Here is a 22,192-nt window from a genome sequence, read left to right on the forward strand (position 1 = left end):
TGCCTACGGCCAGATTTCCATTCAGCGATTTTAATGTCACGCTTTTTGATTCGATTGTTTGATCGATGGCTTTAAGGGTATACTGACCAGCCAAACCAGACCATTACATTAGTTTAATCAAAGTGCTTTTAGTAATAAACCATTGTACTTCAAAGAGTCAAATAAATCTTGAAGAGTTCATCTGAAATTGAAAAGACTATGAATATGAATTTAATGAATAGCAGCAAAATCCATAAGAACGATTACAGAGAAAGCTTTGCGTCCAAATTCATCTAGGTTTGCTATACTACTACCAATTTTTATCTCCCAAGTCGCTATAGATGAAGGAAATGATGGATTAAAAAAAAAAAAAAAATCAAGACTTTAAGGTAAAAGCTTTATTGCAGTTAAGACTGTAGAGCAATACAGTTGAATTATTTCTATTTCTAATAACTAATAAGCGCAGAAATCCCACGCTCAAGGATGTGTGTGTGCACAGGTGTGTGTGTGTGTGTGCACAGGAGTGTGAATCAGAGCTGTTGGGAAAGTTACAGGGATGAAATTAGTCACATATTTGAAAACATATTCATTAAACTGAATTTAATGAGACACAATGACTCAAATTAGAAGAATTTTAATTCTAGCATCATTCTATTTTAGGTTAAACATTTTTTTTCTTATTAACCACTTAGGTATTAAATTTTAAATCTAATTTGTACATTTACGTACACATTATTTAACTTAACTAGTGTGTTTTAATGTCAATAAATATATAAATAGTTACTCTGTGTCTTCAATGCAACTATGCTCTGTAAATTTGGCTTTTTTTTATCAAGCTACGTTAATGTCCAAAACTGACAAAGGTGTAAACTACAATTTTCAGTTTCTCTAAGAAGATTTAATCATCCTTTTTTAAATATAAGTAAAAAAAAAAAAAAAAAAAAGAAATGTGTTCTTGAGAACTGAAAGCAATATTCAGACATAAAGGTACATAGTTATAATTACATTAAAGTTCAAAAGTTTGAATAATTTATATTCATTTATAATTTATTTTTAAAAAAATTTATTCAGCTGCCACTTAATATACTTAATATAATGAATTCTATAATATTCCCATTTGGATTAAATATATATGGCCTGACTAATAAAATAAATGAATATAATTTTATGTCGTTTTGGATTTTACTGTAACTACAAAAGTGTGTTTTTACGTCTGGACATGGTGAGTTGTTGTTTTTTTTTTTTCTTCTTCAGGTTTGCGTATTAGTGGCCTGCTTCCATGATGGTTAATAAATTAAAATAATAAAAAAAATAATAATAATAATAATAAAATGAAGAAGTTGAAAAGTAATTGTCATGCAGTAAAAATCATAAGAAACGACATAACAGGCCACTAACACACCTGATGTTTCATTTCTGAAGTATTTTGATGAATTACACAAGGAGGAAGAAAGAGCTTTTTACATTTTGCCCAACGTCGTTTCAGTAATGGATCACCCTTCTTTATTAAAATATTTTTCAGGCTTCATCTATCAGATCGCTGCTCCCCTCCCTCCCCTTCACCTCCACGGACTAAATGGAAGTTCTCGTGTTAGGCATGGCGTCATCTGGGCCTTAACTTAGATCGGAAGAGGCTTCCCCACAGGTCCTGCGGTGAGGTGACCCTCCCAAACGGAGCTTTGCATGTTCATTTCCATGCGTTCTATTCATGGAGGTAGTCCTGTTCAGACCCACTCGACAGTCCCACACACTGGCAGAGTGCGCGGCAAGCAGATCCTGAACACCCGGAGTGGCAAAGATGGCCATAAAGTGAGTTCGTTTAGGATTCAATTTGTACTCTGGACATGTAATAGCACTTTAATGCACTGATCAGGCTGTGTTTTAAAAAAAAAAAAAAAATTGTAGTATATTTCTTGCTAGTTCAATATGAAATGTGTTGTCTGATGTCTTTTTAATGAGAGAATTTAGAGAAATGAATTTCATGCTAAATGCTCGGGGTTGTAAGGTAATCCTGGTTTTGTAGCCTATGTGACTAGTGAAAGATCTAATTGTAATTTTGAAGGGTAGATTTTGTTGCTTTGCCAAGGAACCTGTTGAAGATGTTACAGTTTGGAGCGAGTCGATCGAAAAGCTACTGGAGTCCCCAGGTAAGAAGCTACGTTTTATCTTCATTCAGTCTTTATCATGTGTTCTGTTGAGTTCTTGAGCGCAATTCCAATTTAAGAGCAAAAGACAACGTTAAAAACAAACACTGAACTTCTCAGTCGTGAACTGAACTTCCATTAAGAGCCAATCATCATATAAGAGTGGTTCAACTTCCAGTGTACTCATATATAATATCTGTTCAACTTGGGGTGATGTATAGTAAAAACTCATTGTTTAATTGATTGAAATCTTTTCAAAAAAAAAAATTACAAAGGAAAAAAAAGCAAAAGTAATACTGAAATACTTGAAGGCTTTTTGTTTTAAGGTGCTTTGGATAATTCAAATCTGCGCGTCAGCATTCAAATAGGAGCTTTGCGTCTTCTCAATGACAAGCCAACACCCAAAATGCAGCCTTATTTTCACAGAAGAATCTTACATAAACCCAGTTTACGTCATGATTCCCTGTTGTTCTGGATTTTTTTTTTCCTGTTGTAGCTGGTTTGCATGCCTTCACGGAGTTCCTGAAGTCCGAGTACAGTGAGGAAAACATTATGTTCTGGCAAGCTTGTGAGGAATACAAGAAGATCTCATGCAGGACGGAAATGACGTGTGAGGCCAATAGGATCTACTCTGAGTTTGTACAAACGGAGGCTCCCAGGCAGGTACGTTGGATCTCGGATCCTTGAGGTGATCCACAGTGTTGCGTGTGATGAATAATTGAAATGTGGCAATTACTTAATTAATTACTGCACAACTACATCATTATTATATAAGTGCTAAGCTGCTAAATGTGCTAATGAAAGCCAGGCTGAAAAAAATGTATAATAATAATAATAATAATAATAATAATAATAATAATAATAATAATAATTGCTGTTGTTCTATATGCCGAAATAACAGAAATAGCATCCATTTGTTTCCAGATCAACATCGACTGTAAGACTCGAGCGACAATATCAAAAAAGATCGCAGAGCCTGACATGGCCACCTTCGACTTGGCCCAAGCTCTGATCTACAGGCTCATGACGAGGGACTCTTACCCGCGGTTTTTAAAATCTGACATCTACCAAGGGTTGCTGCAGAAATGAGGCCACACCTGCCTTCTTCTTAATGTCTTTCATTAAGAGTGTGTTTGGTTCCCAGGTAAATGCACGTACATGTTCGTTCAGGCTGAACCGCTTGAGTTCCCATGGAGTTCTACTATAAAAAGCCACTCTCAATAGGCCATTTGGAACTGAGGAACTAAATGCTCTTCATTATAGATTATAGTGATTTACTCAATATGTCAGTATAGTGCCCTTTACCAAAAAAAACTCAATTTCAGCGACCACAGACATCCATATTAGAGACCTAAATAAACCACTAGTGATGTGCAGCGATTCTTAAAAGTTTGTTCACTGAGACATGTGACAGAATTTCCTTAAGATGTTGTATTGTTAAAAAAAAAATATAAAATAATAAAACTTGAGTCTTACCACCCGAGCCCATAATATACTGTTATGTGTACTTTCTTACAACGTTATCATGTACGTAAGCTTTCTAAGTATGTAAGGATCTACAACGCTATTGAAAATTGAAACGCCAAACTATTAGCTAAGTCAAAAATCAACTAGAAATATGCTGTAGTGCTTCAAAATCCGACATATCCGACATTTACAAAGTCAGGTACATTGTAAAAGTCAGAATAGCACCGATTGACAAATTTTTCAAGCAAATGTAGCTAGCTTTTGCTTGTACATGAAAGAGTAACTAGCTAGCCAACTTAGGATGACAATTTTTTGTGTACAGCTAGACAAAAAAAAAAAAGGCAGATAGTCTAGATTGATTGAAGTTGTCAAATAAATAGTTAGAGAAAACTGGCTAGCGATCTCTTAAGTAGCTAGGAAACGTAGCTGATTCAAACTTTTAACATAGTTTTTCCCATGGATATATACAATCTTGAAATTTCTGACACATGGATAAAAATTAGCTTAAGTTGATGCAGGAAAATGTAGCGCAAAACTTACAGCTACATTTTTTTCGGGATTACAAACGTACGTCACATGGTCTAGGTCTGTAATATGTGTTTCTGTGAATACACCCCAATTGAATGATTGATCATATCAACAATGTGCTAACGTAAACTCACCATCGATCTCACTATTACCTGGTAACTAGCGCACTTTAAGGAAATGTAATTGAGAGTGTATTGCATATCAAAACTGGCAAACATCACTCTGTGGACCGTTATATTGTACAGAAACTTGCAGGTTGCTGCACATTGTATTAGTTTGCGAAGTAGAATAAGGTTGTAGTCAAGTTTGTGGTGTGGTCATCTTTTAAGTATAACAAGCGTAAGGGTTTTTTTTTAACATGCTTTTGTTTGACTTTTTTTTTTCTAATAAATATGTGTATATATGTGTGTGGCGGCCTGAGAAAACACTTTACATGGCGAAATTTTGAGTTTTTACAAGATTTGCTTAACTAAACTGGTTTCTCTTTTGCATGTATATCAATCAGAAGTACATTTCTAACATTTTAAAATGTAAAATAAACCCTTAAAAATGTAACATTTACTGAGGAAATCAGTCATTTCCATGCCATTTCAATGAAATCTATTTAAATTTGAGGTGTCAAACTATGGTACAGGTTGAAAATCCCAATTCTGGCCAGCTGATGGGTTTTCCCAGGCCACCACACATATGGTAAATTGCTTATTTGCGTGGATACGGTACACATATAAAAAGTCATCTACATACCACATGCGAAATTATATAGCAGTCTTTTTTATTATTATTATTATAATTATTATGAAATAGCTGTAAAACATCATGTACTGTATAAGTATACAATTGCGCAATCAAATGTTGTCATGCCATGAGTAGTAAAAATTTTGGATTATTAAAATTAAAAAAAAAAAAATTTGCCCAAAGAAAGCTGATGCTTTGTGTGATGTGAGTTATTGATATATGATGTTAGCTTAAAAAAAAAAAAAAAAAAGAGGTTTCATCAGAATCTCATTTCCTTTTACCTTGGGATACTTTTTGGTGTTTTCTCAGAAGAGAATGTACAGCGTACTCTCTTGGAATTGCCCTTGCAAATAAAAGTACCTTGTAACTAAACCACATCCATTTTGAGTGCAGTGCATTTAAATGTTGCTCAGGGGAAACAGTCTTTCATTTACTGGACGCACAGTCTGTTGGACGGACGGTAGGTGGCAACACTGTGCTGAAAAATGGCGTGGAAGCTTCTTGCCTCGTTATATATTTGCATTTATTGGTTTGGTAGTATTTTACTCATAGTGACTTGTGAGTTCAGATTCAGGACACATCCGCTTGAGGGTTGTGGGCCTTGATCAGAAACCCAAGCAGTGGCTTTCCCTCAGGCCTCAGAGTCAAACTCAATCCATACTACTGACTCATTTTCAAATCTATTATTTTCCTATATTCCATATATAAGCATCATCACTGTACTCGAATTACTGGAATATTTTTTTATTCATATACCATTTCGAACATTTCGAACATTTTACTCCCTACATTTTAATTCACGACTTTCAAATACTCAAAGATTTTGTCAAATCCTGATAAAACAAAACAAACAAGTTACAAATTCAATCAGTTGTGACTCTGTGCATGTGAACTATATTTAAAACATCCAGTCCAATATTTTTTTAAAAAATCCATAGCCTACCAATTTGATTTAAAAAATAAAAAAAAAAAAACCTACAACCATTGGAAATTTTTACTCAATTATTACATTTTAAGTTGCTTGAATGGCAATTCATTCCACTGCACTTTAACTATATTTAAATATCACATCAGATCCATAGTCCATCATATTAAAAAAAGAAAGAAAGAAAGAAGGAAAAAGAAAAACAATCCACTAATGGAAAATTTGTATAATTTCAAACGAGTGTGATGAAGATGGACTGAGTTTGATTTCATAGAAAGACAACATTTCAGCTTACTTACTTTTACTTTTTTAACTTTAAAATACTAAGAACAGTGAACATTTTGTAACTTCCACTAAATGGAAACTTTCCATTTCTGAATATGATTTTGACACAATTTGCCATCATTTGGCTGTATTTTGTTCTCCTGCTTGTTCAGAATAGTAAAATTAGGTTCAGTTCCATGTTGCTAATCAGCAGTAAGTGTATCTGGTTAAATGCAGACAGATAGAAAGGTAGATTGCATTGGCCTTTAAAGCAGGAACATAACAAGTGTTCTTCTTATACCTAATCCATCATATCATTTATTCTTTCCACCCTTATAATGGCTTGATATTGCTACTGTGCATCACACTGTCAAGAAAGTCACACTATACCACAGTATAGTCAACTATAGCTACATAGCGGGCTGTAAATGTGAAAGCAAAGCAGCTGAAACTTGATATTTCTGTTTCTGTGACTCGGTCTTTTACTCCATTTTATTACATTTGAATATGACGTTAAAGAACATGAAGTTGAAGTGTCAGATTTAATTCTGAGGTCTATAATTGGACAATCGTTTCTTTTTTTTTAAGCTAGAATTTCCCCATTCCATTGGACAATTTAAAATAAGATTAGTGCAAAAGTTTGCATTTTTTGTGCACAAGAATCTACAAAAAAAAAATAACCTGTGAATAGTTCTACACTTTTACTATTATCAAAATGCCAGGATCTAAGAATATACCATTGGGAAAAGCCTGTATGCTCCAGCTATCCCAAGTAGCCTCATCTTACTTGCATTAGCTAAGTTAGCTAAGATAGCAAGTTAGCTAACTGACAGTAAATTAGCTGATGTTTTTCATAAGTAGACTCAAGTGGGATTTCCACACTATACATGAGCTTACCAGAATAATGAAAGCTACTTCGTTCATCACTTACATTTTACTTTACAGACTTTCAGAAACACGTTGTGGTTTCTGACTCTGAAAAAGGATGCCATAGAACTGAAAGAAAAAAAAAAACAGCTGTAGCATCAACTTTAAAACCTGAATCATGCTCTTTTGCAGTAAGATTTTCAACACTGAATCTAAAAAAAACCTGCAAAATAAAAAGTGTTCCTTCATCTCAGGCAGTAATATCTCATTTTTACAAGGTTTCTCAGCTGATATTTTTGCTCTTATGAGACTAACAGGGTTGAAGGTTGAGGCATAAAATTAGCAAACACATAAAATGTGGTTAACTAGAAGCCATGCTAATGATTTACTGAAAATAGCATTTTTAAAATTACTTTTAATATATATTTTGGGTAAGAGCGTCGCCCTTTCAAAGTGACCCAGTCAGAAATGATCACAATATCACTGAAAATAAAGAGAAAAAAAAAGAACGAAAAAATTTACCCTTTCTTCTTCCCAGGATCTTCTGGAAATTTGGATGATGCAACTTCCTGTGGGAACTAAAAATGTTGAGTTTTCTAATGTGTAATGGATGACTTGTGGAAAAAAGACGAGCATGAGATGTTCATTTTAATGTATTTTAATGATTTAATGATATTTCAAGGTAAAGTGTAGTTAAATATGCACATAGGTTGTTGATCTGAAGGAAATTTCACCTGAAAAATGACAATTTATGTCAAAAATTATTATTAGTAAGTCTGTATGTCCATTGAGGCGAGTGTGTGATCACTTGGATATTCAGTAGCGAAATCCAGACCACAAACACACAGTATCTGTACTGAAGAAAAGAAAAAACATCCAAAAACTCTTTCCGAACTTCATTCCTGAACTATTCTTTGTAAATTTTTGTGCGATCACGGCGTATTGATCATGCCACATTAATTTTTTTCTCCCATGTTTACTTGCATCTACACTTGAGATCACATCGAGAATCAACCAGAGCTGACGCGAGGCCTTTTGTTATGTGCTAAAGATGCAAAGTTATGTACCTGAACAAGCTGAATGGAAAAACGGGTTTGCATGCTTATCTTAATACTCTGTAATCTGATGCTGATGGAGATTTACACTTCGCAGTGGAAGCTTTATTTAGTTCTCACATGGACACTTTCTGCACTGATGGTGTTTTATAGAGGCAGATAAGATGTTTTTTTTTTTCTCCAGTCTGCAATTGCTTCGGCTGATTATTACATGCACCATAAAGCCCAATAATCTTTATTTTCTAGTTTAAGCTTTACCAAAATTCTCTGTTATCACTAGTTCATGTGTTACAGCATCCACATTGCATTGCTTTGTGCTGATTAATTAAATACCATCTCTGCAAATATGCATGCACTTTACATTATAGCTAAAGCATAAACCATTGATGATGCACCAGAGTCAATGGTATCTCAGTGTAAAATTCTATAATAAAGAATGAGCAAGTGTGCACGTAATACAAAAGAATACTTGTTGGTTCATTTGAATGGCTTTTATGCATATTGCACTGTTCCCTTTTTGTTGTCTGTACAAGTTGTTCTCAACAGTTGAACGGTGGCATGCTACAGTATCAACAAGGGCGGCTTCCTCTTCCTCTTGAAATGCTTTCATTTCTGCACATTCATATCCAAAGTGCGTAAGTCACATGTCTCCATGCTCTGTTTGTTTGATATTAGGGGCTTGTCTGCGTGCTTATTTATACACAGCTATGAATTTATCAGAAATGCTGTCATCAATGCCAAATAGACAGAACACGTCAAGTAGACAGAAAAGCAAAAAAGGGAAAAAACACAGGAAGTTGCAAGCATAACTGAACTCTTGCATGCAAACATGACTTAACTTCTCACAGAAAAGCATTTCTCACGGGTTCTTTGGTTAGTTAAGGGTTCTTAGTGTGTTACAAATGTTCTACTTGGGAAGCTCTCTGAAAGGGAAAGGTTTAGGGTTCTAGGTTTAGGTGTTGATTACTTTTTTTAGTACTGCACCTCAGAAGTAGGTCAGACTGCAAGGAAAACCACTGGTTTATATTAATGTGGTCATTTTAATACATTACTGTTTCTATAGTAGCAACTTAACACAGTTTATTTACTATTTTTGAAAGGAGTCTCCAGTGTCAGTGCTTTATAACAGTCAGGGAGAAAGCTGTAACTTTATTCCTTCCATAGGAAAGACTTGAGGATGGAGGACTTCACACTTCGTGACGATTTCTCAGTGACATGACAAGCTCAGTGACATGCATTTTTATTGTCTGACGAACTTTAAAAAACAGAAGGAAAGTGAGGCTGGTGAAGAAACAGCTGTTTATAGTCGCTATAACATAAAGCGATAACAGAAACAACATTGTTAACATCATTAAATGTTACTATAAAGGACAACAAGTACAACGTGAAGTTATTTAATTAATTATTTTTTTTTAATGTCATTGCTGGCAAACAGAACATGTCCCAAGCAATTTTTCTTACTTATACTAAAGCACTTTTAAATTCCCGAATCAATAAGACATTCTAATACATTATCATTTCTATAGTAACAACTCATCCACAGGGAATTGCTCTAATAATCTCAGACTAATAAAACACGGATTAAAAAAAGGAGTAAATGTTGATATGGTGAGGTTTTCTGTCAGGAGACATTTCTTTAATAGTTATGGAAGGAGTCAACAGTGTTAGCGCGTTGTCCCAGTCTCCACCATGAGAAGTTTTCCACCTTGAGAAAGTCCTCAGGATAGAAGATTTGGCCCTTTCTTGTTTCTCTGTAACATCCACCAGCAGTTTTTTTTTTGTTTTTTTTTTTGTCTGAGGTCAGACGTGGTCTTAACTTCTGAGGTCAGACGAGATCAGGCGTTCTCAGAGTGGCATGGCCATAAGTTGTCTTAGTCACATGACAAAAGAAGGGGAAATAAAGAAGCTGGTGAGGGAGTGACTGTTTTTAATGGAAGTGATAACAGGAAGTATGTCTCATGGACGTCTCTTAACATTAAATGTAGCAATAAAAGGTTAAAAAGTGTGTGTTGTTCTTTAAAAAAAATGGCTGTGGTATAAAATGAAGACAACATGCAGCTATTGGAAAATAATCAACTCTGAGTTGGTAGCAATGACTCTCACATCAGGCCACATCACACTATCTTGTTGCTGATTATTTCCGTACAAACACCATCCCCCCAAGTAATTTGTTCCTTAATTACACAACAATATGTCTAATGCAACACCCTGTGTCAATTATTACATCTGTACCCCACAGGACCTCCATTAATGCAACCATGCTGTCATACACTCTAGACGTCAGTGTGAAACCAAACGAGTGGGCTGAGGGTTTCCTGTCTGACACACACATGTATCCTCATTCTTGACACATCCGATTCATCATTCTTAAACATGTATTGAAAACCACAGGCCTTTCTACCGACCTTGCTTTCTGGTGTGTACAGTCACATCTGTACATACAAAACCCAACGGTTATTAAGCTGACAAATCATCTGGTTATCTACATTGGGAAAATGTTTCCTCAAGGGTTCAATGATTGGTTAATAGTTCAAGATTTCTAACTACTTGGTAAGAGCTCTACTTGGAAGATTTTCTAAGTGGAAGACCCCCTGTTTTAGGGTCTACAAGGAAAATCAATGGGGTTCCCCAAAAAGGAACAAATCGACAAACACATCTTAAAAAAAAAAAAAAAAAAAAAAAACAGTAAAATTCAACAACAGTAAAATAATTAAACATATGCCACAAAGTTAATCTAAAGTAGGACAGCTATGTGAATTTAAACAAACAAAAAAGAGTAGAGTGATGAACCAAACAGAGGGTGTTCAGTTGAAGTTGATCTAAGAATTCATTATGATTTTCAAAAGGTTCCTTGTTCATTGGGAGAAATCAAAAAATTAGGACAACTAATGTATGACTACAAACTAGGACAACTAACAGTGTCAACTGAATAGTTTCACATGGTCACCATCTGAAAACAGTTGAACTGATGGTTGCTGAAGCTCTTGGGAAAGCTGTAAATAGCTGATCTCAAGGACAAATTAATATACCCCTGACACGCTGGTACAACTCAAGATGGCTGTGATTCGTTAATTAGGATAATGCACTCTTAGGGAAAAAAAAATAGTTGATCAAGGGTTATTTGGATTAGATTTCTAAAGGGGATCTTATTGGAACCCTCTTTTTTAGGGTCCTACATAGAAATTTTAAGGAGTTCTCCCTGAAGGACAAACAGAGTGCTAAGAGTCTAGGTCATCTAAAAAAAAAAAAAAAAAACATCCGTTTTGCTTTATAAAGGTTTCTTGGCCTTTGGCAGAATCTAAAATTCCTGTATGTCATAAATCTGATTAAAGTGATGGTTTCTTGAGCTCTTGGGAAATCTAAAAAAGAACTGATCTCAAGAATATATTCACATACCCCTGATACATTGATAGAACTCATGATGGTGTGATTTGTCAATTAGGATTACACACCCTTAGACAAAAATAGTTCCTCAAGGGTTATTTCGAAGTTTAGGGCCCTAAAATGGCCCTACTTGGAACCCTCTCAGAAAGAGAACCCGTCTTTTGGAGGGTTCTACAGAAAACCTTTAAGGGTTCCCTCGGAAAGATAAACCAAAAACTCTTAAGAATACTAACTGGAACTTTTTTAATAGTGTATGTGAGGACTACATAGGTTTCAAACAAATGACCAAAGGGTGTACCAATACAACAATAGTTACTTAAGTGGCAAACCTCAGAAGCGCAATTGGTTGAATGAATGTAGATAAAATCGCTTCTCTGTGGTTTTTTGGATGGTCAACAATTCAAGATTTCTAAACGGGTTACAGGCTTTTCTGAAACCATCTCTTTTTAGGGTCCTACATAGAAATCTAAAGGGGTTCCCAAAAACGTAGCGTAAAGCATGCTGATGTTGCAACTGAGTAAACTGTGAGCGTTTCTCTTTGCAAGAACATTCCAAGCAGGACCTTATTTTTTAAGAACTCTGCAAAGAACCTTTTTTCCCCCCAAAGAGTATATCAGTGCAGTCACCTGTATAAAAACTCTTCAGCTGACGTAATGTGCACGAGGAATCAAACCTAGTCATTTTAAATTAGCACTGAAAGGCCAACAGGTTCCCTTTTTCAGGATCAGAATAGAAAATGAACTATTCCAGTCTCGCTATTTCAACCTCCCATGCCACAAACAATGCTGATATCATGTGCTTTCTACCACAGGTGTATCTTGGTTCCCTAAATGCCAGAGGTGTCTGACTTCATATGACCTTTTTGGTACAAATGCATTTTAGATCATTGTTGTTCTCAATAACATTCCACAGGAATGTGGACAGCATGGTGGGGCAGTGGGTAACGATGCCACCTCCAAGGTCCTTGGTTTGATCCTAAGCTTGGGTTACTGTCTGTCTGGAATTATTTTATGTTCTCCAGATTCCCACCCACCTCTCAAAGACATGCCAGTAGGTGGATTAGCTACTCTAGATTGTCCCTAGGTGTGAAAGTGTGTGTGTTTGTCTGCATGGTCCTCCGTGATGAATTGGAATCCCATATATGTTATATTCCTGGCTTGCACCCAGTGATCCTGGGATAGGCTCCGGATCCACTGCAACTAGGATAAAGCGCTTATTAAAGATGAATGAATGAATGAATGAATGAACATTCAAGGTACAGGGCACGGTAGAAGCTTTCCTGCTGAAATGAATATGAATATATTGAGTAATTTTACATTTTAAAGAAGATCATCTTGTCACAAGTATACACAGAGTACAGTAAAATTCTTCTTTTCTTTGCATGTCCTAGTTTGTTAGGAAGCTGGCATCAAAGCTCAGGGTCAGCCATGAAATAGGAATAAGGGGCTTGGTTCAAGGGCCCAAGAGTGGTAGCTTGGTGGTTCTGGGGCTTGAACTGAACAACATTCTGATCATTAGCCCAGAGCCTTATCCACTGAGCCACCACTGCCCCATCCATGCCAACCAATCCAGCAGGGACTGCACTGGACTCAGGTACAAGGATGAAAGGGTGAATATCATGCTTATTCTGCTTGAAATATCAAGACTTGAGAGAATATCAAAAGGAGAAGTGAAACTTTCAAGAAGAACGGGGTTTTTATAAGGCTGTCTGGTGACCTCCCTAAGGACACAGAAGCAATCCTGTTTCCCCATACAGAGAAAGTCCTCGACCTTCTTGACTGTCCCCAAACACAATACTTGCAGAAACCCCCTGCAACTCCAGTGAATTTCTACTAATTCAGCTGTGGTTTAGTAACTTGCATGATTTCCCTCAAAGAACTGCTAGGCTTAGCAGGCTTTACTCTCTGGTGTGAACAAGCTAGTTTTTGAACCTTTCATAAGTCAAATCTTGTAGGTTAAAGCAAGGACACACTGCCCAACATTGTGACCTTCCAGTAACAGGAGTTTTAACAAGAAAGAGTAATTCTGAGAGAGGAAAGGGTATGAACAACCTTAACCACTTATTTTTCATATGAGCTGGCAATTGTTAGAAGTTTGCAACCATGACACCATTACAGCACAATACCAAGGGCTTCACCTATAGTACAGACACCATTCCTTTCTCAAAGACCTTTTTTCAATTAATATTTGGTTTATACATAAAATACAGTAACCCACTTGACTCAAGTGCTATCACCCTCATACTATGCATGAGTTAACATTTTACAAAGGCAGGTGTAAAACATTAACACAGTGGAATCCCAATAAGCAAGCAGAATATTTCTGAATGTATGTTTTGCTGCTGATTTCAAATGATGTTTACACGTTAACAAGCATTGTCTAGTAAAAATAAACAATTATTATCAGGTTTATGCCTATGGCAGCACTGTTTGTTGTGTACTACTAGCGCAGACAAAGAGCTCACTGAAAAGCTGTGAGGTAAAAGTCAGCATTTGCTTATCGGCTGCTGAAGTTTCCACTGGCGGATTTGCATCTGTACATGTCAAAGAAAGAAACAAAGTGAGCAGCACATTCACCAGGTCCTGAGCAGCCAACGAGCGTCAGTTCAAACTTCCTCTTGCTTTCTGTGGTTAGGCATGTCTGAGTTGATGACGTGCTGCAAGTCTCGGTGATAAAAACTGTTGCATCCTCTCTTGCTTTCAGATCCTGTGGTAACCAGCTAACGGTAGCCCAAACACAAACACACCTAAGTGCTAAAAACACATCCGCGTGAACATGCCGAGCTTGCCACGAACCACAAAAGAACTGGACAATATGACCAAGGAAGAGAAGCCACCACAATCTCAGTGAGTTGAATTTTTTTATATACTTTTGATGCCTCGTTTAATGAAAACTATGAACTTATGTGTTAAACTCTTTTTCTCATTCCAGGAGGAATGACATCAAGTGGCGGCTTCAGTGCAAGCTCATGAGAAGCCCAATGTCAGAGAAGTGAGTGTAATTTTTGTGTATTTTTTTGCTATGGGATTTTGTCTCTGTACACCGGCTGTATGTATTATATGGTATTAATATTCTTTCCTTCAACCAGACTTAAACCTGGGGAGAGCCTGCTCTGGTCACAATCTCTAGAAACTCTTCTTAGATCAAAATGTAAGTACCATAACTGCACAGTTCTACATTTATACTAAATAATTTTTGTACGTCCAATGCCTACATCTTTGATGGATAGTCATCTACCAGTAATTATGAGCAGATCATTAGATCTTCATCGCACAGTGGTCGTAGAGATACAAATAGGCATGAAGGCACAAAAATGAGACAAATGTTAAATGTGAAATATCCATAAAACTACACAAAGTGACTCTTGTCCTCTTATCTCCTGCAGCTGGTAAAACAACTTTCCAGGCCTTTCTCAAGTCTGAGTTCAGCGATGAGAATATTGAATTCTGGACGACCTGCGAGGAATTCAAGAAAATCAAGTGCAACTCTAGACTGAACTCCAGAGCCAAGAAGATATTTGAACGCTACGTTCGGGCCGAAGCTCCAAAAGAGGTAAAAAAAAGAATTGTGACGTTCTTCATGTTATCCATGTTCAAGAATGTTTAATAGCTACGGATCACTGCAAATCCATTGAAATGACAAAATTAAAATCCACGTAGCATTTTGAAAAGCAGTATGCCGAGCGATTTTATTTGTAATAAATCTGTTACGATGACTTACGTCGTTTTTCGTAATGTCCCACAGATCAATATTGACCACAAAACCAGGGAGCTGATCAAACAGAATGTCCAAACCCCAACGAGGTATTGCTTTGAAGAGGCCCAGAAGATCGTCTTTAGCCTAATGGAAAAGGACTCGTACCCCAGGTTCCTCCGTTCTGACTTCTACAGAACCCTTCTGGAATCAGTCTCATAAGGATCAAGTTGTGAAAGATACGGCTTGGGAAAAGAGACCTGGATAACCTGGTGGCTCATCTTTAAGGACTATAGCACAAGAGCTCAATAAGGACAAAGGCAAGGGCTGGCCCTGACCCTGGGCTTGGACATCTGGACTGATCTGGATTCTGGATACACAGAACTCTGACATTGGTCACTCCTGCAGCTGGATTGACCTCTTCTACCTACATCTGTTGCCCTACTGCCTTGCTCTTCTGCTACACTACATAAATGGATGAGTAACATGCCCCAAAAGCTAAACGAGCTGTCATTGGAACTATAATGCGAAGTTCATGAGCTACTTGGTAATTTCTGTAAGATGAGAAAAGTCCCCATGGTTAGCTTTGTATACCACTTCCACCGATAAGATGTTATCATAAGCTAGTTTAACACTGTGAAATTTCAGCAGACTTTTGAGATTATTATTTGTCTCACAGTACACAATGATGAAAGTCATTTCTGGGCCAAATTCTATAACAGTCTACGCAATTACTCATGATAATGCATGTGAGATTCTATGATAAAAAGTACTATTATCATGTTCTGCTTACATCATCAATCAGCGTGATCTGAGGTCATGGAGAAAGTGACCCAGTTTTCCTGTTGGTGGATTTTAGATGAGCATTGAGCAACGCTCACACTTTCGGACACTGACAGAAATTTGTGGTCAAACATGTTTGATCACAATGGAACTAAACTGTCCACCAGTGAGCACATCAGCTTGTGTGTTGTAAGCCTGCTGATTTTAACTCACAGTTGAAGAATTCTTTAATGATTCCAATTTTGTCCATGACAGTAAAATCAAGCGGAAAACCGTAAAGTGTAAACCCGGCTTTAATTGCACAATAAGCAGATAACATTTCAAATGAGCAATATTTTTTTATATGTTTTATATGGCAGCATAATTGTGGTGAGATAATTATTTCCTTTTTTACCAAACTGGAAGAGAAGCATGGGCAGAGGTCTAGATAAAAGTACTAGTAGTTCATTGGACTAAGTTGCCTTTTTTTTTTTTTTTTTTTTTTTTTTTAAAGACATGAGTACTGGAACTGAAAATGTTTTTGGGCTCTTTTTATATAAAAAAAAAAAAGTCAGTTGAAAGGAGTTATTTCTACTTGTACATGTAAACAAGACAGGTTAATCACATTCACTAGCTCTCTTATGGAGGTGAAGAAATAACTTCTATGTAAATGGTGCATAAGGTATGAATTTTATATACTGTATATATGTATATGTTTTAAAACGTATGACTTTTATATTAAATTATGGCTCCATTGCGGAGACTTTTGTACTGGTTAATGTTGGACTTTGAAGGGATTTTAGGATCTCCAGAGAGAAGAATTGAAAGGACTTGTCTCCTAAGAAAATGGCCTAATTACATCCAGTAACCCACTTAGACAGCTTAAGAAATTCTTTAGTGTAAAAGCTCTGACTTTTATGTACTGTTTTATGTACTATATTTGTTCATGGTTTTAAATTATGATTTCATTATGGACATTTATTTGGGTATTTCACTGGTTGAAATTCCCCAGTATATATCTGTGGAGACTTCTCTAACTCTTACTAAGACATAATGAATAAATGCAAAACTTACAAGAAGGCTTGGATTTCTTGTGCTCAACTGTCAATTTTTTTTTTTTTTTTTTCGTTGCTTGCTGGTTTGATTTTGCACTGATAACACATGACCCATAATGCTACTGTAGATCTTGGACATCCCCTAAATTTTCTCAACTGAGTAACTGAAAGTTTGACACCACATCACAGGATAACAAGAGCGTTTCTGTCACAACTTCCCTGTTAACTTGGTTGTCATGCGCTTCGGTCAGGTGATGGCAACTTGGTGTACATTAAACACACGTACGAAACGGATGTACATGGTTCCTTAATTTTAAGGGTGATATATTATGAATATATGTTCAATTCAAAAGATTTCAAGGTCAGCTCAGAGGTACATCAAGCTGCATATAGGAACTAAGACATAAAGAAGGGTTTTGTGATATGAATGATACGTTATGTATTTAGGTTCGCTAGGCATTTTTGATAATCTGATTAAACAGCATCATTTTTATCATTGAAATGTGTCCTGAAACTTCAAGCAGGCTTCATCTGAAATATCAGCAAGATCTAAGATCTTTTATCTTGGGGCTGTAGGATAGAAAAACACTGATGTAGCTAAAATAACAAAATTAAATTAGAATAGTACTGGGATTCAGTGTCTTGGGAACATGTGAATATTAGTGGTATGTATGTAGATGTGCAAGAGAACTCAAAAACTTACGAAGCCATGAAAAAAAAAAAACCCAATAACATGTAACTATATTGTTGTTCATATTGTTGTCGCTGGTTATTCCAAATCTATAAAAACTTCAGGAGATTCAATTATCTTAGCATTTATAGCACTCAATCATCATGTCACTTCTGTGTAGGGCTACAAAGACTGGGCTTTTTCCAGGAAGTGAATGTATTACGACTTGTTTGGGTGAAAAAGGTTTCTGATCTCATGTGGTTTGTTTTGTCTGTTATGCATTTAAAAGATGCAGCCTAAGGACCTTAAACAGTTCATGATCACACACCTCCTCCTAATAACAGACTGAGTTTCATAGGAAAAAAAAAACGAAGTGGGTAGATGATGGCGCTGATATAGGAGAAACAGTAAATGGGAGCTATTTGCAAAATATATTGGCACTCTGAAAGGAACAAATGTTCCCGCTCCTTCTTTGCCCTTCTTTGCACAAGCACAGGTTAAGCTTTGATAGAGGTACATAATGATGTAATGATATAATCTAAATTGTAAATTAAAAACATGTATTCAGAGGAGTTACAGTAATACAATCTTTCAGCAGAATTTGGAAATGGCTCTGAATGGTTCCAGGGAAAAACCTTATTCATGTGCGGTGGAAACACTGAAGCCCTGTCTCTAAAATCAAATTATAGAGCAAAGAGACGATAGAAAGTTTTTTTATACCACATCAGTGTTGAATTCTCAATTACTGTTGGTCAGAAGGTGTTGATTAACTTTCTTTAACCGCACCTCCACTTATGACTAATACTAATCCTAATGCTAATAATAAGACTACTAAGACTAATACTAAACCAATTTAACAATGTGTTGTTCAGCAAAGAAAAACACATAATCATTGATATTGTGAAGGAGACGTTTATTCAAAAAGATTTTGCAAGGAATCATAAGTGTTCGTGCTTTGTAACATTCAGGGAAAAGTCTTCAAGACAGTGGAGTTTGCGTTTTGCGGTTTCTTAGTAACCTGACGAAATGCATATATTTTTTTCATATTAAGTTCAAGAGAGAGAAAAAGGAGAGAACGACTGTTTCTAGGTGCTATAACATGATTGTGAACGTGATAACAGGAACTAACTTGTTCAACGGACATTCCACAACATTAAACGTAACTATAAATGGATAAAATGTACCATTTGTCATTCTTTAATTTAAAATAAAAAAGTAATCATTGTCAAATTGATGCTAAGAGGAATAAAACACATGCTGTTATAGGAAAATAATCCTTTTTTCGATGGTAACGGTAACTAGAGACATATCACAGCACCCCATCGTTGATTATTTTCCTGCAACAGCATGCCCTGTAGTGATTTGCTCCTTATATATAAAACACTAAACATGTTAGTAACATGGTTGCCTTGCACCACAGCAACCATTAAAGCTGCACACACTGGACAAGAGTGGAAAATGAGACAAAACCTTATACACACTCTGTTATGATTGGATGATGAATAATTATATAAAAAACTCAGTTTCCAGACATTGAGTAATGACACCAAGACCAAGAGTCTGAGTATTGAAAAGCTAGACACAGTCATGTTTGTGGTCTAAAGACAAAGGCTACAAGATCAAGGCTTCAATTCAGTTCAAGAGTCCCTGAGGTTTGACGAGTGAAAGAACCTATTGATGAGATGACACAAAAAAAAAAAAGCAAACAAAAGTTACCAGGATGCAATGACACCTCAAATTTACGTGAGAACTTCCAGTTCTGTAATGTTCTTTTGATTATGTTAGTCATCATACTTTCAGGATGAATACTCTGGCTGTCACGGATGACCTCGAATATCTCTGATATGCACAAAGACTAAAATCATCATCTAGACAGGTATCAGTCTCATGGTCTCAGCCTCAGGTACACTTTTTTTGGCCGATAGCGTCAGAATCTAAGATGCAGTCTGACTGGGTTTCCATATGCACTTTTGTAGTTCGATGGTTCATGTGTCATATCAGTCAAATTGCCTATTTCTGTAAAAGTAGCTGGTTCATGGCAAAACGTACTTAGCGAGGATTGTGAGGCTAGCCCCATAGATACTAATACACTTTTATCAATGGCAAATCCCACTTATCAAACAGACTCCTTAACAAGTCCCTCTGTTTGAATGGTTTGATTTGTGTTCATCGCTGATTAGCCATGTTCTGGTAACCAGAGTTAGCTTAGCTTAAGAGTCAATGCTTTTTTTTGCGTATACTGTATAGTGTATGCACAGGTTGGGAAATATTATAAAACATGCCTGAATAGAAACTGTTTTTACCGTGTATTTCCAATTTCCTTATTCAGTAATCTCATTATCATGCTCTGGTCTGTTGTTTAGTGATAAGCTACGCCAGATAAGCTAGAACTCCTAAACAACCGTGGTTCCAGGTTGGGAACTCCTGTGAATCCCTCAGTTTTTTTTTTTTGGGGAAATGATTAAGATACCTGGGAACAGCCGGTTGAGGTTGTGTTACAGGCTAACACTGTGGCAGTTAGATCATATAGAGGATAGCGAGAGGGTTCAAAGAAATAGCACCAAAAAAATTACCTGGCTTTTAAGGTTTAGAGTTGAGTGCAAAAGTTTGCATCCCCCATGAAGGCTGTATAAGACATCTAACAGAACCAGCTGAATATAATTTTGTGGGTTTTTTCCACTATTAATATCTTAATTATACTTTTCAGGCATTGTAATAATGAAGAAACATCTGTGAAATATAACACATTGTTGGTATAAAATATAATTTGTCTTCTTGATGTTGTCTTTTGGGCATGTATATGTTTTACAGATGCTAACTAGTCCTTAACTCTTGCTTTGAATTAACCGTTAATGGGTGAAGTATCTTTCTTATACAAAATGAGCAAGAGGTATATAATCGATGTTTAGTAAACACCCATGACTCGATCATGATATTAAATGAAAATGGCAGCATAGAGAACATCTGCATTACAAGGTATTAGATGGATCGAGCCTACACTTGTACTTACAAGGGATTAAAAAGTGACCTCTTGAGAGGACACTATCCATGAATCCATAATCATTTGACGAAAATCTTTAACATAAAGCAGTGTTTCTCACAAGTAGTCGAATTTATCTCTGCTCTATTACACTCAGGGCCTTCTTACCACAAAGATGTTGCATCATTTAAATTTAGCACCCACGTCTACTTGATGGCATGTGGGAGGCTGTTAGAGCTGAATGGAACAACATTGACATGTGTATGGGTAAAAGGCTGCCTGCATGTTTACCCTAAAGAAAAAAATCGAAAGGAAATGCTATTGTGTATTAAGTGATGTTGAATGTTGCTTCAGGATCTTTTTATTTTATTTCCTGGAGCGAAAAACAAAACACGGACCAAGCTACAAAACCTGCAAAACGTTTGTAGTAGTCCTGTGCACGTGATCGAACTATTTTTTATCTAGTTGTTGCTCCTTGCACTTTGTTTCAAGTCAGCTGATGGATACGTACTTCTTAAAAAGGTCCATGATGCCTCACTTTTAAGTCACTTTGGATAAAAGTGTCTTCCAAATAAATATATATTAAATAAATGTAAATGTGAATGTAAATCAGTGTCAGTCTGTGCAAATTAACGGTATGACCTTAAAGAAAGACAGCAGGGGTTACAACAAGGACTACGTTTTATCACATGCATCCTGCCCAAAAAATGCATCGACAGCTTAAGCTTCAGCCTTAATGAATAAACAATGTCTCGTTCCTTTTCGTTATTTTCTCCTTGAGTAGTGAGTAAATCTTCATTTCAGAATAAAACAACTCCAGGGGTTTGGGAAACCTCACAGATAAGGATTTCTAGTCTTCACTTTCCAATAACCATCATGCATTACTGACTATGGAGGATAAATGCCATTGATTGATGGTCCCTTAGCAGCAGAGATCTAGTCAGAGTTTTACAAAGATGTTTTTAATTCACTCTGGTAACTAAACAGCATACTGATTTAGGGGAATCTTTGGGAAGCACAAAAAACATACCCAATATAATAAGACTGTGACACTGTTTTGAATCCCAAACTCATGCAAACATGAATTTTAAACATGCTAAATATATATATTTTCAAGTACTTGAAGGAAATAGGGTATACTTTGGTCCTGTAATGGATACAAAGGGTTAAATGTGATTTCTGCTGAATTATTTCCATATGCTCTTGAAGTGACAGAGGTCATTTAAGGTTAAATTTCATACATACATGCTGTACAATAATCAAATCGAACATTTTATCTACTGCAGAAGACGGTACGAGCACGAGGCGATGCTGTAGTCTGATAAACGCACCTGTATAAATGAGGTACTATGGGATATTTGGAACAGTGTGTGATTAGCTATAAAAATGACATTCTGATTGTTTCACCTTTATTACAGAAACATGTATCATGTGTTAGAAGCAGACCTTGGTTATATCCAAGTTGAACCTTGTGGTCAACTGACACCAGTTGCAGTTTCCTGGGGTTTCCTAACATTTAGCATTAGTCTACTGAGAGCTTGATTGACCGTTCAGCCCTGTTGACCTTACAGTTTTGTGGCCAGAAGAGGAAGCTGTCTGGAAATGAAGTGGCTTCCAAAGAATTTTCAAAATCTGATCACCGAAACACCCCTGTTTAGACACTCCTATTCATCCTCAGCCCTTG

The 22,192-nt window shown here is 36.3% G+C and overlaps 3 protein-coding genes across 10 annotated transcripts in view; 2 read left to right on the forward strand and 1 right to left on the reverse strand.

Moving 5' to 3' along the window:
• The window catches only part of LOC113540096 (cytochrome c oxidase assembly factor 1 homolog), an 88,958-nt gene that overhangs the window by 56,385 nt on the left and 10,381 nt on the right, over positions 1 to 22,192 (reverse strand). The window contains exon 5 of one of the 6 annotated variants that reach the window (XM_053233113.1): positions 9,399 to 9,834. The exons of the other annotated variants lie outside the window; for them this stretch is intronic. Within the exon in view, the coding sequence (XP_053089088.1) occupies positions 9,810 to 9,834 (25 nt within the window). The 3' untranslated portion in view covers positions 9,399 to 9,809. Of the gene's footprint in view, positions 1 to 9,398; positions 9,835 to 22,192 lie in introns of those variants that run through there. 6 annotated transcript variants of the gene reach the window in all.
• rgs1 (regulator of G protein signaling 1) lies at positions 1,629 to 5,225 on the forward strand. 3 transcript variants are annotated; one of them, XM_053233106.1, is made up of 4 exons: positions 1,629 to 1,788; positions 2,066 to 2,126; positions 2,620 to 2,786; positions 3,048 to 5,225. In XM_053233106.1, exons 1-4 carry the CDS (start codon positions 1,663 to 1,665, stop codon positions 3,210 to 3,212), a joined length of 519 nt encoding a protein of 172 aa, XP_053089081.1. In that variant the 5' UTR covers positions 1,629 to 1,662; the 3' UTR covers positions 3,213 to 5,225. The 3 variants fall into 3 exon arrangements, with proteins under 3 accessions (XP_053089081.1, XP_053089080.1, XP_026792119.1); XM_053233105.1 differs by having other exon boundaries at positions 1,631 to 1,788; positions 2,042 to 2,126; XM_026936318.3 differs by having other exon boundaries at positions 1,639 to 1,788; positions 2,047 to 2,126.
• rgs13 (regulator of G protein signaling 13) lies at positions 13,999 to 16,882 on the forward strand. Its single transcript, XM_026936317.3, has 5 exons — positions 13,999 to 14,194; positions 14,280 to 14,339; positions 14,437 to 14,498; positions 14,734 to 14,900; positions 15,093 to 16,882. Exons 1-5 carry the CDS (start codon positions 14,124 to 14,126, stop codon positions 15,261 to 15,263), a joined length of 531 nt encoding a protein of 176 aa, XP_026792118.2. The 5' UTR covers positions 13,999 to 14,123; the 3' UTR covers positions 15,264 to 16,882.

Source organism: Pangasianodon hypophthalmus, chromosome 4 (assembly GCF_027358585.1).
Source record: "Pangasianodon hypophthalmus isolate fPanHyp1 chromosome 4, fPanHyp1.pri, whole genome shotgun sequence".
Lineage (NCBI taxonomy): Eukaryota > Metazoa > Chordata > Actinopteri > Siluriformes > Pangasiidae > Pangasianodon > Pangasianodon hypophthalmus.